General features: G+C 47.5%; 1 protein-coding gene across 1 annotated transcript; it reads right to left on the reverse strand.

The window, feature by feature from the left end:
- Nucleotides 1–6,241: 6,241 nt before the first annotated feature.
- Nucleotides 6,242–17,035, reverse strand: LOC140193227 (lens fiber membrane intrinsic protein-like). The gene is made up of 3 exons (XM_072250617.1): nt 16,886–17,035; nt 15,844–15,978; nt 6,242–6,448 (listed from the first exon to the last, which is right to left on the reverse strand). Exons 1-3 carry the CDS (start codon nt 17,007–17,009, stop codon nt 6,387–6,389), a joined length of 321 nt encoding a protein of 106 aa, XP_072106718.1. The 5' UTR covers nt 17,010–17,035; the 3' UTR covers nt 6,242–6,386.
- Nucleotides 17,036–17,349: the final 314 nt, after the last annotated feature.

Consider the following 17,349-nt stretch of genomic DNA (forward strand, 5'->3'; position numbering starts at 1 on the left):
AGAGCATTGAGTATAGGAGTTGGGATGTAATATTGAAATTGTATAGGGCATTGGTAAGGCCAAATTTGGAGTATTGTGTACAGTTCTGGTCACCGAATTATAGGAAAGATGTCAACAAAATTGAGAGAGTACAGAGGAGGTTTACTAAAATGTTGCCTGGGTTTCATCTCCTAAGTTACAGAGAAAGGTTGAACAAATTAGGTCTTTATTCTTTGGAGCGTAGAAGGTTGAGGGGGTACTTTTGAGGTGTTTAAAATTATGAGGGGGATTGATAGAGTTGACGTGGATAGGCCTTTTCCATTGAGAGTGGGGAAGATTCAAACAAGAGGACATGAGTTGAGAGTTGAAGGGCAAAAGTTTAGGGGTAACATGAGGGGGAACTTCTTTACTCAGAGAGTGGTGGCTGTGTGGAACGAGCTTCCAGCAGAAGTGGTTGAGGCAAGTTCGATGTTGTCGTTTAAAGTTAAATTGGATAGATATATGGACAGGAAAGGAATGGAGGGTTGTGGGCTGAGTGCAGGTCGGTGGGTCTAGGTGAGAGTAGCATTCGGCACAGACTAGAAGGGTCGAGGTGGCCTATTTCTGTGCTGTAATTGTTATATGGTTATCAAACATGGGCAAATGGGATGGGCCTAGACGGGGCTTTTTGGTAAGCATGAATCAGATCGGCCGAAAAGCCTGCTTCTGAGCTGTATGACTCTATATGCTGAGATACAGTGAAAAATGTCACTCATAACATTCATGGTTTATTATTATCAAGTGTACAGAGGTTAACTTTGGGTTTGCATGCCATCCTTCAGAGGAGAAGCCCTTGCTACCATTGAGCACATTCACAAGGACGACTGCCACAAGAAAATAGCATCCATCGTCAACAAAACACACCATCTAGACCATGCTCTCCTCTATTTGTTGCCATCAGGAAGGGCTACACGAACCTCAGGACCCACACCAGCGAGTTCAGCAACAGTAATTACCCCTCAACCATCAGGCTCCTGAACCGGAGTAGATAACTTCACTCACCTTAACGCCGAACTGATTCCACAACCTATGGACTCACTCTCAAGGACTCGACAACATGGTCTCGGTATCATTTATTTACTTTTTGTACTTTTTGCTTGGCTTGTCATCTTTTCCACATCGGTTGTGTGTCAGTATAGTTTTCCCACAAATTCTATTGTATGTCTTTGCTTTCCTGTGAACACCTGAGGGAAAGTGAATCTGGAGGTGTGTTTGGTGACATAGACTGAACACATTAGATAATAATTTTACTTTGAAAGGAGGCTTTTCCAGACAAAGGTACACACACTCACACATACACTCTCGTATACACACACGCAAACACTCACTCTCTCTCTCCCTCTCTCTCTATCTATCTCTCTCAGACACTCTCACACACACACACACATAAACACACTCAGTTGTCCATCGAAATCCGATGATGACGTCCACTCCTTTAACGGTGAGATCTTTGATGACTATACAGTCCTATCCTGGACCCACACCACTCACACACATAGAAACACACTCACACAAACATAAACACACACACACACACACACACACACACACACTCAAATGTAAACACACTTACACACACATGCTCAAACCACTCACGCACACTTACACACACACACTCATCCACACACAGACACACATGCTCAAACACCCTCACACACACATTTATACACATTCATACACACTCAAATACACCCACACACAACACATATACATGCATACTCACACTCACACATACACACACACACACACACACACAGACACACATGCTCAAACCACTCACACACACGCAAACACATTTAATCCGTCAGCCTGTAGGGTTGGTCGGTACCATCCAAGGGGAGTAATGCTCACAGTGATTTTTGGCAAGGTATACATCTCTAGAGTTAGAAAATATGTGATAGCATTGCACCAGTGGTAGCTTTATGTGAGTTTTATCAAGGTCATGATATTTTCCATATTGTTGTATTAAATCAAAACAACCTTAAGCTTTTGTCATAGCATATAGAATTACAGTATAATTATTCAAATGTGGGGTTCCACATGGCCATAACCTAGGCCCCATTTGGTTGTAAAATGAATATATTTAATCAAAGACTGCTTTCCATACGCAAAGACAAGGAAATCTGCAGATGCTGGAATTTCAAGCAACACACATAAAAATTGCTGGTGAACGCAGCAGGCCAGTCAGCATCTATAGGAAGAGGTGCAGTCGACATTTCCACACTTCGCTTTCCATACTTTCACAACCTATTAATAATCATAATAACTTTCCAAGTCTTCCACATCTTCATCTGAACTTTCCACACTCTGAGGTGGATGCCTGGTTCTCACAGTCTGCCAGTCTACACACGTCAGTACATGTGAGGCCATTTGCAACACACATGCATCTTGGGAGTGAACATTTTTTTGGACAGTTACAGGCCAGTAGATCCAGGACGGCATCGGATGCTGGATGCCCTTCCATCCAGTGCACCACCAACTGTTCAGCTTCCTCTTCTCTCTCCATCTTCCATCCTCTGCCAACACGGCTTGGCACTTGTGGGTCCTTCTCCAAACATCTTCTCCATATACCAGCCTGGTAGTTGGCTCGCTGTGCATGTTTTGTTAAGCAGTGCTTGCATGGTGGGAGTTGATGACTTTCGATTTCACCTTTTTTGGCACAGAAAAGGTGATACCTGAGCTCATTGACATTGGTGGTCGATGCTTTTGGGGCATACAGGAGACATGCAATGCCTCCAGTTTGTCCATCAGTTCTGGGGAGAGGTCCCATTCCTGATCCAACTCTAAGAATTCCTGTTGCTGGTCAGAAGTTTTAGGGCACTTGTCTTCCCTTTGCCTGTAAAAGTGCTTACAGTGTCACATCCTGTATATGCGTGCAACCCGATGAGAGCCCTATAAACCTCTATGCCAACAGTGGCAGCAACCTTCCTGATGTCTACAAGCCTTGTACGGGTTCTAGTGCCACACTTCTGGGACAATGGGGCCTCAATCTTGTCACAAAATGCTAAAGGCATGATAAAGACATCTGTGTCTTCTGAGCAGATCACTACAGATTGATGTCCCTCTCTTGTGGCATGGGCAGCTTGGAGAAGTAGGCGGCCATCTGCTTCTTCTTGTTGACACTGAAGAGCTGACACCTCCGCACTGTCTTAAGATGTGATTGGTAACATTTGTCATTCACAGTTCCATACAGAATCTTCTCCTGTAGCTTTGCTCTGTACTCCGCCTTCCTCCATTCATGGACTATGAAGCTCATGAGACTATTTTTGTTACTGACTTTGGTCAGGAAGCTCCTCCACTGCCCTACCATCTGTATGCCTGTGATACCTTGCAACTCATGACCAGTCTCTTCACCCTGTAGAGCCATACCCAGAATTGTTGTGGCAGCATCTCTGAAAGTAAGTTGATCACCTTTCACTCTTTAGACCAAGTTCATTCCATCAACCACTGTAGCAGTTTCCTGGGAGTTGCTCTTCTACTGCTGCATTTTCCTGCAAGGTTGTGGCTAAAGTAGCTTTATTTGTCTTTCTCAGCAATCCTTCTGGTGTGGACAGGGCCCAGGCCAATGGTCCAAGGGGATGAGAAAGGATATCCCCCATACGTAGACTGCGCTCTTGTGCCATCACTACGATGCGTCCGGACAAAGACCTGTCAGCTTTCAAGATGATCGCCCTCCCATTCGATATCACTTCTCTCTTCTTACACATATCACTGAGTGTTTTCAGCTAGCAAACACGAGGAATTCTGCAGACGTTGGAAATTAAAGCAACACACATCGAAGTTGCTGGTGAACGCAGCAGTCCAGGCAGCATCTCTAGAGATGGGAGATCCTGCATTGGCCACACATTTTAATTCCACATCCCATTCCCATTCTGACATGTCTATCCACGGCCTCCTCTACTGTAAAGATGAAGCCACACTCAGGTTGGAGGAACAACACCCTATATTCCGTCTGGGTAGCCTCCAACCTGATGGCATGAACATTGGCTTCTCTAACTTTCACTAATGCCCCACCTCCCCCTCGTACCCCATCCGTTATTTATATACACACATTCTTTCTCTCACTCTCCTTTTTCTCCCTCTGTCCCTCTGCCCATCCTCTGGGTTCCCCCCCCACCGTTTCCTTCTCCCTGGGCCTCCTGTCCCATGATCCTCTCATACCCCTTTTGCCAATCACCTGTCCAGCTCTTGGCTCCATTCCTCCCCCTCCTGTCTTCACCTATCATTTTGGATCTCTCCCTCCCCCTCCCACTTTTAAATCTCTTACTAACTCTTCCTTCAGTTAGTCCTGACGAAGGGTCTCGGCCTGAAACGTTGACTGTACCTCTTCCTAGAGATGCTGCCTGGCCTGCTGCGTTCACCAGCAACTTTGAATGTTTTCAGCTTGTTGGTTTTCATTGGGTCATGGAATTTCTTTGCTGGTGGGTCTTCCTCTAGTCTCTCATCCTTGAAGGTTGGGTAGCATTGCTCACCAATCCCATATGCCTGCATCAGGTCAGAGGCAATGTCCTTAGAGCTGCCTTTGCCGTAGAGATGCTAATGAGGTCCCGCTTCCCTGCGTATGGGTTGACCCGTTCACCTATGAGGCTAGCCACTGCTGAAGCACAGGAAGCTACCACCGCTGCAATGCTATCACATATTTTCCAGCACCAGGGGTCTATACCTTCCCAAAAATCACAATAATAATTATTCCCCCCACATGGTACCGGTGGCCCAAATTTGGGGTCCTGGCTCACGGACTAATTCATAATGTATACACGAACTCGCGTACAGACACACAAACACTCACACTCACAAAAATGTACACACACTCACAATCACTCACATGCAAACTCACACAAACACAGAGATACACTCACACCTTCAGCACGCAAACATACATACAAATTCTCTCTCTCTCTCTCACCAACCCTTCTGCAGTGCGATGCTCCCTCCTCAAAGCTCTATCCTCCCCATCAGCACTCCAACATCATTTCCTCTTCACTGCCCCTCAGTGTTCTCCTCAGTACTCCCTCCACACCCCCTCCCACAGCGTTCCCTCCACACCCCCTCCCACAGCGTTCCCTCCTCACCCCCTCCCACAGCGTTCCCTCCTCACCCCCTCCCACAGTACTCCCTCCACACCCCCTCCCACAGCGTTCCCTCCTCACCCCCTCCCACAGTGTTCCCTCCTCACTGTCCCTCCCACAGTGTTCCCTCCTCACCGTCCCTCCCACAGTACTCCCTCCACACCCCCTCCCACAGCGTTCCCTCCTCACCCCCTCCCACAGTGTTCCCTCCTCACTCCCTCCCATACTACTCCCTCCACACCCCCTCCCACAGCGTTCCCTCCTCATCCCCTCGCACAGTGTTCCCTCCTCACCACCTCCCACAGCGTTCCCTCCTCACTGTCCCTCCCACAGTGTTCCCTCCACACCCCCTCCCACAGCGCTCCCTCCACACCGTCCCCTCTCACAGCGTTCCCTCCTCACCGTCCCTCCCACAATGTTCCCTCCTCAGCCCTCCCACAGTGTTCCCTCCTCACCGTCCCCTCTCACAGCGTTCCCTCCTCGCCGTCCCTCCCACAGTGTTCCCTCCTCACCCCCTCCCACAGTGTTCCCTCCTCACCCCTCCCACAGGGCTCCCTCATCACCCCCTCCAACAGAGTTCCCTCCTCACCCCTCCCACAGTGTTCCCTCCTCACACCCTCCCACAGCGTTCCCTCCTCACCCCTCCCACATTGTTCCCTCCTCTTCCCCTCAGACAGCGCTCCCCACTCACCCCCTCCCACAGTGTTCCCTCCTCACCGTCCCTCCCACAGCGTTCCCTCCTCACCCCCTCCCACAGTGTTCCCTCCTCACCTCCTCCCACAGCGTTCCCTCCTCACCCCCTCCCAGAGCACTCCCTCCTCAAGGGAGAATAGAGGGGAAACAGAAACAGAGAGGGACAAGATGAAGGACAGAGAGATGGGGAGGGTGGTGGATGGAGAGAGAAACGCAGCGAGGGGAATGGAGAAGGAGAACAATGAGGGAGAGGGAGGGTATGAAGGAAGGAGGACGAGAATGGATGGGGACGGGGAGGGAGAGGGAGAGAGGGATGGGATTAAAGGAGGGTGGGAAAGGGATAGTGAGAGGAAGGAACGGGGTGGAGAGTGGGGGAGAAGTAAAGAGTGGATGAGGGAGAGAGTGGGGCCTTGTTGTGATGAAGCCACAGACGTGGCAATAACCCAGACACTGGCTGCAGTTTCATGCTGTTTATTGACTGGCACAGTTAGATTGCTCACTCCATCCCACGCAAAGAGTTCGTAAGAACACTGAGGGAATGAGACAACGTGTCAGCACTGAGGTTGGCCTCCAAGGCCCAGGATGAGGCCCCGGTCGAGCACTCCCTTAGCGAGGTCCCGTCAGTCTGCGGCGCTCACTCATTCTGTAGGCACACATGTAGAAGATGCCTGAGGGAGAGGGAGAGAGAGGGGGGAGAGCGAGACAGAGAGAGAGGAGAGGGGGGAGGGAGAGGGAGAAGGAGAGGGAGGGGGAAGAAAGAGAGAAGAGAAAGGAGATTAAGAGAGAGAAGAAAAGGGAGAGGAAGGGTAGAGGGGGGGAGAGAGATAGAGAGACAATGAAGGGGAGAGTTTATTATTTCTGTAATATTTGAGTAATATTGTAAATATATAGTTTGCTTATGCATTCTTTGTTGTTTACATAATTCATGACTGTAAAAGTATGTGAGTAGCATTATGTCACCACATCATTTACATATGCCTCAATATGTAAAACTGTTTACATACGTTATCCTTGGTCTCTTGTATTTTTCTTTGGATAACAGTGGTGACATTTAAGTTTTAAAATAAACTTGAGATGACTAACTATCTGTTGAAGCACAGCGAGACATTCGAGTTTTTAAAAAAGTACAATGAAATGGTCAAGTTAAAAAGAGCACAGTGCATGCTTCTTCGGGGAGAGAGAGAGAAGATAATCGAGTTAAAAAAGGCAGAAAATGGACAAATTAACAGGTTCGTAAACAGTGAGTACTGGGTGATAATAATCTTAAATTAAAAAGAAACAAAAATCAGATATGGCTGGCTACATCAGAAAGATAGATCTGCTTGATTGCACAAGATATAACTGCATGGATTGGCTAGTACTCTGAAGCAAGTGAAATGGCCAATAAGAAGCGAGTGCTGGTTTTGCTGAGTGCATGGACGGAAGAGTGTACAGTTTGCTTAGAAGTTAGACTGCTCCAACCAAACCAGTTGAAATGAGCCTTGCTGATATTGCTCAAGTCATGCAGGAACATTTAGAACGGAAGCCATTGTTGATTGCAGAAGATAAAAGTTTCATAAGCAGAATGCAAAGAAGGGGAGTCCATGTCACCGTACGTAGCTGAATAGACATTGTCAGTGTGTTCATGGGTTTAATGATACACTAAGAGATTGTTTAATTTGTGGAATCTTAAAAGAAAACTGACTCCTAACTGAAGCACAACTCACATTTAAATAAACACAGTTAAAATCACTGCATCAATAGAAACAACAGCCAGAGATGCAATTGAGTTGCAGTCAGGAATGAAAGTGAACATGAACAAAGTGCAACATCTGTACAGAAGCTGCCCGGCCGAGCAAATTGTGTCACTGTTGTGACAGGGGCTCACGTACACTGCACCAATGCAGGTTTAAAGGCAACACTTGGATAAAATACAACAAAGTAGGACACACATAAAGAGCATGTCAAGCTGACAAAAATTAATAGACTGTACAGGGAAGTGAAAAAGAAAGAGTCGAGTTTGTAGTTTCAAAAAGAGCATGAAAAAATTTGATAATAATGAGTGATCCAGGACTGAGTAGCCTTGAGATTTACAATGTGAAAACTAACAAGCAATATGGCTTACACCAGAAGTGAACGGCAAATTAATTAAATTTCAGCTCAGCTGTTTCAGTCATTCCACAATATGAGTTTTAACGGTATTTCAAAGATACTGAATTGAAGCCTGCAGATATCCAACTAAGAACTTACATCGGGAAAAAAAATTCATGTGGGATTGAATGAATGAATGAATTAATTGAATTGAATTGACTTTATTACTTACATCCTTCATATACATAGGAGTAAAAATCTTTACATTATGTCTCCGTTTAAACGTGCAATGTGCAATTATAGTAATTTATAATAAATATTATGTACCACAGGATAGTTAATATAACATAGAAATACAGTGCATTAGCATGCGTTAAGCAGTCTGATGGTCTGGTAGAAGAAGCTGTCCTGAAGCCCGTTGGTCCTGGCTTTTATGCTGTGGTACCGTTTCCCAGATGGTAGCAGCTGGAACAGTTTGTGGTTGGAGTGACTCGGATCCCCAATGATCCTTTGGGCCCTTTTTACACACCTGTCTTTGTAAATGTCCTGAATAGTGGGAAGTTCACATCTACAGATGCGCTGGGCTGTCCGCACCACTCTCTGCAGAGTCCTGCGATTAAAGGAGGTACAGTTTCCATACCAGGCAGTGACTCAGCCAGTCAGGATGCTCTCAGTTGTGCCCCTGTAGAAAGTTCTTAGGATTTGGGGGCCCATACCAAACTTCCTCAACCGTCTGAGGTGAAAGAGGTGCTGTTGTGCCTTTATCACCACCCAGCCAGTATACAGAGAGTAAAGGAGGGGGCTTAGTACACAGCCCTGAAGGGCACCTGTGTTGAGAGTCAGGGGCAGAGGTGAGGGAGCCCACTCTTACCACCTGCCAGCGATCTGACAGGAAGTCCAGGATCCAGCTACACAAGGCAGGGTGAAGGCTGAGGTCTCTGAGCTTCTTGTTGAGCCTGGAGGGAATTATGGTGTTGAATGCTGAACTGTCGTCCAAGAATAGCATTCTCACATAAGCATCCTTCTTCTCCAGATGTGCAAGGACAGTGTGTAAAGCTGTAGCTAATTGCATCGTCTGTCGATCGGTTGCGTTAACGTTCTTCAACAGTGAAATACAACAATCAACAAGCCACAATGGGCTTGTAGTGTGGGGTGTGATTGGCTGAGACAACTACTATTTAATTAGAGGTCCGTCCTCCATTTACACGCCACATCCTCTGCAACAGGGTCAACTGAAAACCAGTTAGAAAGGTACTGGATAATGTGTTCAAGGATGGCTTTGCAAAAACTCAAACATATCAAGGGTAAAATAGCATTAAATGAAAATGCCACTCCCAAATTTTACAAAGCCAGTCAATTTCCTTATACCGTTGGTGATAAAATAGCCAGTGAGTTAGGACACATGGAGGGTCCCAGTAGCCAAGAAGAATAGGTCTGTCAGGATCTATGGTGATCTTAAGGTCAGCATCAGCCCAGTACTGAAAGTACATCAGCACAGGACAGAAGGTCCTCCAAAGCTTTCTGGAGGAAAGCAGTTCAGCAAAGTGGATTTAGCTGAGGCCGACCTACAGATGGAGATGGAAGCAGAGTCCAAAGTGCTTCTCACCATAAAGAGTCACAAAAGCTTTCTCACTATAATATACTCACTTTTGGAGCAGCATCTGCACCTGGCAGAGAGCTATGGACCAGGTGCCATAAGTTTGCCCAGGAACTCAGTGTTACCTGGATAACCAAGAAAATCTCTAAAATCTCAAGACAGTGTTAAAAAGATTAGAAGATTATGGGCCCAGAGCATGATGCAACAAATGTGAATTCTTTAAACCAAACATCACTTACTGTGGTCACATCTTTGACGCACAAGCATTACACAAGTGTGCTGAGAAAATTCGAGCAGTGGTGAATGTCCCAAGGCTAAAGAATGTGTCACAGTTGCAGTCCTTTTTACGGTTTGTCAGTGACTATAATAAGTTCTTGCCAAACTGGGCTGCAATACTCCACCCCTTAAACTCATTACCACAGATCAGGAAGAAGAGGCAATGTACAAAGCAGTGTGAAGTGGCTTTCAAAGGGAGATGAGGCAGTCATGGAAGAGAGCTACAGGGAGGTAGTCACACCTAGGCTGTCGGAAGCAGGTCGTTGGGTGACAGTTGGGGGAAAGTGAAGGTGGGCAGACAAGTAGTGCAGAGCACCCCTGTAGCTATTCCCCTGAATAATAAGTTTACTGTCCTAGATACTGTTGGCGGGGACGACCGACCACGTGTGAACCATGGTGGCAGGGCCTCTGGTACTGAGTCTGACCCGGTGGTGCAGAAGCGTGGGACAGAGAAGAGGAGAGCTGTTGTCATTGGAGACTCTATAGTTAGGGGAGCAGACAGGAGATTTTGTGGACGTGAGAAGGACACCCACATGGTTTGTTGCCTCCCGGGTGCCAGGGTCCGGGATGTCTCTGACTGGGTGCACGACATCCTGGTATGAGAGGGAAAGCAACCAGAAGTCGTGATACATGTTGGGACCAATGACATAGGCAGGAAGAGGGATGAGGTCCTGAAGTCTGAGTTACGGGAACTAGGCAGAAGGCTGAAGAACAGGACCTCAAGGGTGGCGTTCTCAGGATTGCTGCCAGTGCTACGTGACAGTGATAGTAAGAATTGGAGGAGATGGCAGTTGAATGCGCGGCTGAGGAGTTGGTGCAGGGAGCAGGGTTTTAGATTTTTGGATCATTGGGATCTCTTCTGGGGAAGGTGGGACCTGTACAGATTGGATGGGTTGCACCTGAACTCGAGGGGGAGCAATATCCTTGCAGGTAGGTTTGCTAGCATGGTTCGGGAGTGTTCAAACTAATTTGCAAGGGGGATGGGACCCGGAGCAATAGAGCAGTGAAAGAAGTGCATGGCGTAAAGCCAGTTCTAACATATAGAGAGGCTTTGAGGAAAGAGAAGCAGAATAAACAGTGTAAAGGTAGTAAGGTAGAAGGGCTAAAGTGTGTGTACCTCAATGCAAGAAGCATCAGGAACAAAGGTGATGAACTGAGAGTTTGGATACATACATGGAATTATGATGTAGTGGCCATTACAGAGACTTGGCTGGCACCAGGGCAGGAATGGATTCTCAATACTCCTGGATTTCAGTGCTTTAAAAGGGATAGAGAGGGGGGAAAAGGGGAGGAGGGGTGGCATTACTGGTCAGGGATACTATTACAGCTACAGAAAGGGTGGGTAATGTAGCAGGATCCTCTTTTGAGTCAGTATGGGTAGAAGTCAGGAACAGGAAGGGAGCAGTTACTCTATTGGGGGTATTCTATAGGCCCCCTGGTAGCAGCAGAGATACAGAGGAGCAGATTGGGAGGCAGATTTTGGAAATCAAATCAAAAGGTGCAAAAATAATAGGGTTGTTATCATGGGTGACTTTAACTTCCCTAATATTGATTGGCACCTGATTAGTTCCAATGGTTTAGATGGGGCAGAGTTTGTTAAGTGTGTCCGGGACGAATTCCTGTCACAGTATGTTGACAGGCCGACTAGGGTGAATGCCATACGAGATCTAGTACTAGGTAATGAACCGGATCAGGTCACAGATCTCTCAGTGGGTGAGCAACTGGGGGACAGTGACCACCGCTCCCTGGCCTTTAGCATTATCATGGAAAAGGATAGAATCAGAGAGGACAGGAAAATTTTTAATTGGGAAGGGCAAATTATGAGGCTATAAGGCTAGAACTTGCGGGTTTGAACTGGGATGATGTTTTTGCAGGGAAATGTACTATGGACATGTGGTCGATGTTTAGAGATCTCTTGCAGGATGTTAGGGATAAATTTGTCCCGGTGAGGAAGACAAAGAGTGGTAGTGTGAAGGAACCATGGGTGACAAGTGAGGTGGAAAATCTAGTCAGGTGGAAGGAGGCAGCATACATGAGGTTTAGGAAGCAAGGATCAGATGGAATATAGGAAAGCAAGAAAGGAGCTTAAGAAAGGACTGAGAAGAGCAGAATGGGGGCATGAGAAGGCCTTGGCAAGTAGGGTAAAGGAAAACCCCAAGGTATTCTTCAATTATGTGAAGAACAAAAGGATGACAGGAGTGAAGGTAGGACTGATTAGAGATAAAGGTGGGAAGATGTGCCTGGAGGCTGTGGAAATGAGCGAGGTCGTCAATGAATACTTCTCTTCAGTATTCAGCAATGAGAGGGAACTTGATGACAGTGAGGACAATATGAGTGAGGTTGATATGAGGTTGATTGGAGCATGCTGATATTAAGGGAGAGGAGGTGTTGGAGTTGTTAAAATACATTAGGATGGACAAGTCCCTGGGGCCTGACGGAAGGTTGGTGGTGTTGTAGACAGTGTAGAGGATTGTTGAAGATTGCAGAGAGACATTGATAGGATGCAGAAGTGGGCTGAGAAGTGGCAGATGGAGTTCAACCCAGAGAAGTGTGAGGTGGTACACTTTGGAAGGACAAATCCCAAGGCAGAGTACAAAGTAAATGGCAGGACACTTGATAGTGTGGAGGAGCAGAGGGATCTTGGGGTACATGTCCACAGATCCCTGAAAGCTGCCTCGTAGGGTAGTTAAGAAAGCTTATGGGGTGTTAGCTTTCATAAGTCGAGGGATAGAGTTTAAGAGTCGCGATTGAATGATGCAGCTCTATAAAACTCTGGTTAGGCCACACTTGGAGTACTGTGTCCAGTTCTGGTCAACTCACTATAGGAAGGATGTGGAAGCATTGGAAAGGGGACAGAGGAGATTTACCAGGATGCTGCCTGGTTTAGAGAGTATGCATTATGATCAGAGATTAAGGGAGCTAGGGCTATACTCTTTGGAGAGGAGGAGGATGAGAGGAGACATGATAGAGATATACAAGATATTAAGAGGAATAGATAGATTAGACAGCCAGCACCTCTTCCCCAGGGCACCACTTTTCAGTACAAGAGGACATGGCTTTAAGGTAAGGGGTGGGAAGTTCAAGGGGAATATTAGAGGAAGGTTTTTTACTCAGGGAGTGGTTGGTGCGTGGAATGCACTGCCTGAGTCAGTGGTGGAGGCAGATACACTAGTGAAGTTTAAAGAGACTACTAGACAGGTATATGGAGGAATTTAAGGTAGGGGGTTATATGGAAGGCAGGGTTTAAGGGTTGGCACAACATTGTGGGCCGAAGGGCCTGTACTGTGCTGTACTATTCTATGTTCTATGTTCAAAAAGGCAAAGGAAATGGTGACATCACACATTATGATCCACATCCTCCAGTGACGCCTTGCCTTATGGTATAGATGCAGTTATGTCACATGTTATGTGTGATGGGAGTGACTGCCCCATAGCCTTTGCATTCCCTTAATGCTGCAGAGAAAAATGATGTAAGTATTGTCAAAGAGGCCTTGAGTCTGGTTTGTGGTGTAAAACATTTCAACCAGAATGGGAGAGAGTTTACCCTCGTTACTGATCATCAATCACTGGTGTCCATTTTCAATCCACAGAAGGGTGTTCCACCAACAGCAGTAGCACAAATGCAGAGATGGGCTCTGTTACTTAGAGAACACAATTACAAGATTGAATTTCAGAGGACTACTAATCATGGAAATGCTGATGGATTGCCTCATTTATTCTTAAAAAAGCAAATATTGAAAAATTTACAAAAGAGAACACCTGTCTTGGTTATTCTTCCAAATCTGAATCTCCCTAGTAGAGCAGAGATGATCCAAAGGAAACCAGATAAGACCCCACACTATCTCAGGTCTACATTGCCAATCAAAATGGCTGGAATTCCAGTTCCCCAATTTTCCCAGCATTGGGATAAACTTGTCCTCGAAGGAGGTTGCTTTATGTTGGGATTAAGAGTTGTTGTACCATCCAAGCTGAATGTTGGAGGAGCTGCATGCCAGTCATCTAGGCATGGTCAAAATGGAAGTGTTGACACTAAGCTTTGTCTGGTGGCTTGGGATATATTAGCAGATCAAGCAGCTCACCATGTACTGTGCAAGATGCCAACATGTCCAACATGCCAACTGCAGAGCCTCTCCATCCCTGGGAATGGTCTGCATTGCCCTGGCAGAGGTTCATGTGGATTTTGCCAGACCATTCACGGGCACAAAATTTTTATTAGCAGTGGATGCAGCTGCAAAGTGGCCAGAAGTGTTCCCAACAGCTTCACACGCTGCTGATGTGTTGGACTGGCATTCCAAACACTCAGTCAGTGAGAATGGACCACAGTTTGTTTCAGAACACTCAGTCAGTGAGAAGGGACCAAGGTTTATTCCAGAACACTCAGTCAGTGAGAATGGACCATGGTTTGTTCCAGAACACTCAGTCAGTGAGAATGGACCACAATATGTTCCAGAACAGTCAGTCAGTGAGAATGCACCACAGTTTGTTCCAGAACACTCAGTCAGTGAGGATGGACCATGATTTGTTCCAGAACACTCAGTCAGTGAGAATAGACCACAGCTTGTTCCAGGACACTCAGTCAGTGAGAATGGACTGCAGTTTGTTCCAGAACACTCAGTCAGTGAGGATGGACCATGATTTGTTCCAGAACACTCAGTCAGTGAGAATAGACCATGATTTGTTCCAGAACACTTGGTCAGTGAGAATGGACCACAGCTTGTTCCAGGACACTCAGTCAGTGAGAATGGACTGCAGTTTGTTCCAGAACACTCAGTCAGTGAGGATGGACCACAATGTGTTCCAGAACACTCAGTCAGTGAGAATAGACCACAGTTTCAGTCATTCCTGAAAAAGAATGGAATAAGACGTATTATATCTACACTATATCATCCGGCTAAAATTTCCTTGGCAAAAAGATTTGGCCAGAATGCATTGTGAGTGATGCCAGTGAACAAACCAGACTGGCACTGTCAGGGCACTCTACAACCAATATGCACCAGCCATGCTGGTCCTGTGTTGTCCATTGTGTTCACATCTGGATCACCTCAAACCCGGTCTCAGGAGGAGTATGCAGGACAAACAGCTGAGACATATAGAGGGTTCCTCAATCGAGGAGGTTTGATGTTTCATTCTGGACAAGCAGTCTTGGCAAACGACTACAGGTGATCAAAAGTAGGTACTTGTAAATATTAAGGACAGAACTGGACCACTCTCCAACACAGTGGAGATTGAGTCTGATACTGTATCTGGAAATACACATTGATCAGTTGATGAGAACAGAGTCAATTGTTGGAGAGGAAAGTTGACTACTGCTATCAGAACCACTTCCTGCAGTCACGGTGTCAATTCCCACATCTACCACTGGAAGGCCCCAGATCATGAGATTGTTTCACAGCCACAAATGAGATGTATTCTATATTGAATTGGAGTTTATAGCTAAGCAGGGAAGAAAGTTGTGTATTTCATCTTTCAGTAATATTTGAGTAATATAGTTTGATTAAGCATTCTTTGTTGTTTACATAATGCATTATGGGTTATATGTAAAAGTACATGAATAGCATCCGTCATTATGTCACCACACCATATGCACATGCCTCACTTAAAGTAAAAAAGAAGTTCACATGCATTTTTCCCATGTTTTTCTCTCAATTAGTTCTGGAGTTACAAAACATAACGGAGAGGGAGCGAGAGAGGATGAAAGAGGGAGAAAGGGAGATGGGGAAGGGGAGAGGGAGAGGGGGAAGAGAGAAAGAGAGAGAAAGGGAGAGGGAGGGGAGGGAAGGGAAGAGGGAGGGGTAGGGGAGGAGGTGGGGGGAGGGGAGGAGAGGAGGAGGGGAGATGGAGAGGGAAAGGGGCAAAGGAGGGGGATCAGTGAGGCATCTGGGGTGGGTGTGGGAGGAGGGATTGATAGGGTGAGGGCAGTGAGGAATCAGTGTAAACTCCCTCCCCCACAAAGCACTGCCCTCTGAAATCTCTCTCCCTCCAAACCCCCTGCTCCTCTCAGGAAAATAGTATCTTCCTACAGGTGTGGAGGATGAGGGAAGGCCTGGGAGTGAGGAGGATTTGTGGGGTGGGGGTGGGGGTGGGGGAGGTTGGATAGGCGGGGGACGGTGAGGGACATACCTGCAAAAGTGGTCAGCAGCATGGCCACCCAGCCCAGGATATAGGACCAGGAGAAGCGCCAGTCTCCGAACCTCTTGCCCAGGAAGCTGAGTGTCACTCCTGTGTAGATGGCCATGCCCAACAGCATCAGGAAGGCTGGAGGGAGGGAACCAGTGTCAGATCCTACAGCCAGACAAACCACCCCAAATTATCCTGTCTCCACCCCCCCCACCCCCTCATCCATTTTGCCCACCTCCCCTTCTCCCTCTCCCCCTCCATTTCCACTGCTACCCCCTCACCACTCAACCTTCCACAGTATCACCGCTCCCCTCATCCACCAGTCTCTCTCATCACCTCACTTATACCTGCTCCCTCACTCCATCAGATCGCCTCTCTCCAGCCATTTCCTCTCTCCCTCTTCTTCCACCTCCCCTAACCTCACCTCACAGTCTTCTCTCGTTCCCTCCATATCTCCCCGCTCTCTTTCTCTCCCCTCCCCCTCTCCCCACTATCACTCCCTCTCCCCTACCCCATCTCCCCATATCTCTCTCCTCTGTCCCCCCTTCCCCCCTCCCCTTTCCTCTCCCTCTTTCCCTCACTCCCCCTCTCCCCTCTCCTTCTCTCCCCCTCTCTCACCTCTCCCTCTTATCTCACTCTCTCTCCTCCCAACCCTATCTCCCTGTCTCCTCCTTGTCCCTCCCTCTCTCCTCTCCATACTCGTCCCTCTCCCCTCACTCTACCACTCTCCTCTATCCCCCCTCTCCCCCACCCTCTCTCCCTTACCTTCTCCTCCCTCTTCCCTCCCTCTACCATTCCCCTCCCTCTCATCCCTCTCCTGTTCTCCCCTCTCCCACCCCATCTTCTCACCCTCCTCCCCCTTCTCCCCACTATCTCTCCCTTACTCCCACTCCCCTTCTCCGCCTCTCTCCCCTCCTTCCGCCTTTGCCCCCCTCTTCCCCTCTCTGCACCCATCCTACCTGCTCCCTTCTGCCCTCTCTCCTCCTCTCTCCCCTGCCCTCCCAACCTCCAATCTTTCCCCACTCCCCGGGCTTTTGGGACTCACTGGAGATGAAGAACATTGTCCCAGCAGCAAACGTGCGGTTAAACTTTTCGAAGACAGGGAAGTGGGCGAAGGCGAGGGATCCGGCGATCACTCCCCCGAAACAGAACAGAGCCGACAGGATCATAAAGGCCCTGGTGGCATTCCAGTACGCTGTGGGTGCGAGGGACAGCGAGGTGGGGTGGTGGGGTGGCAGGAGGGGATGGTCAGTGGAGGGGAGAGAGGAAAGGAGTGTGGATAGAACAGGGAGAGGGAGGGTCAATGGGAGAGGGGAGATGCAATAAACAGGGTGAGAGAGAGAAATTCTGATCTGTTTCCAGATGCATCTAAATCCAGAAGTGTGTGATGGGATGGTGTGGAGGGAGCTTCACTCTGTGTCTGACCCCACACATACTCTCTCTCACACACACACACACACACACACACACACACACACACACATACACACACTCACGCACTGTCTCACA

This window comes from Mobula birostris, unplaced genomic scaffold, assembly GCF_030028105.1.
Source record: "Mobula birostris isolate sMobBir1 unplaced genomic scaffold, sMobBir1.hap1 scaffold_4564, whole genome shotgun sequence".
NCBI lineage: Eukaryota > Metazoa > Chordata > Chondrichthyes > Myliobatiformes > Myliobatidae > Mobula > Mobula birostris.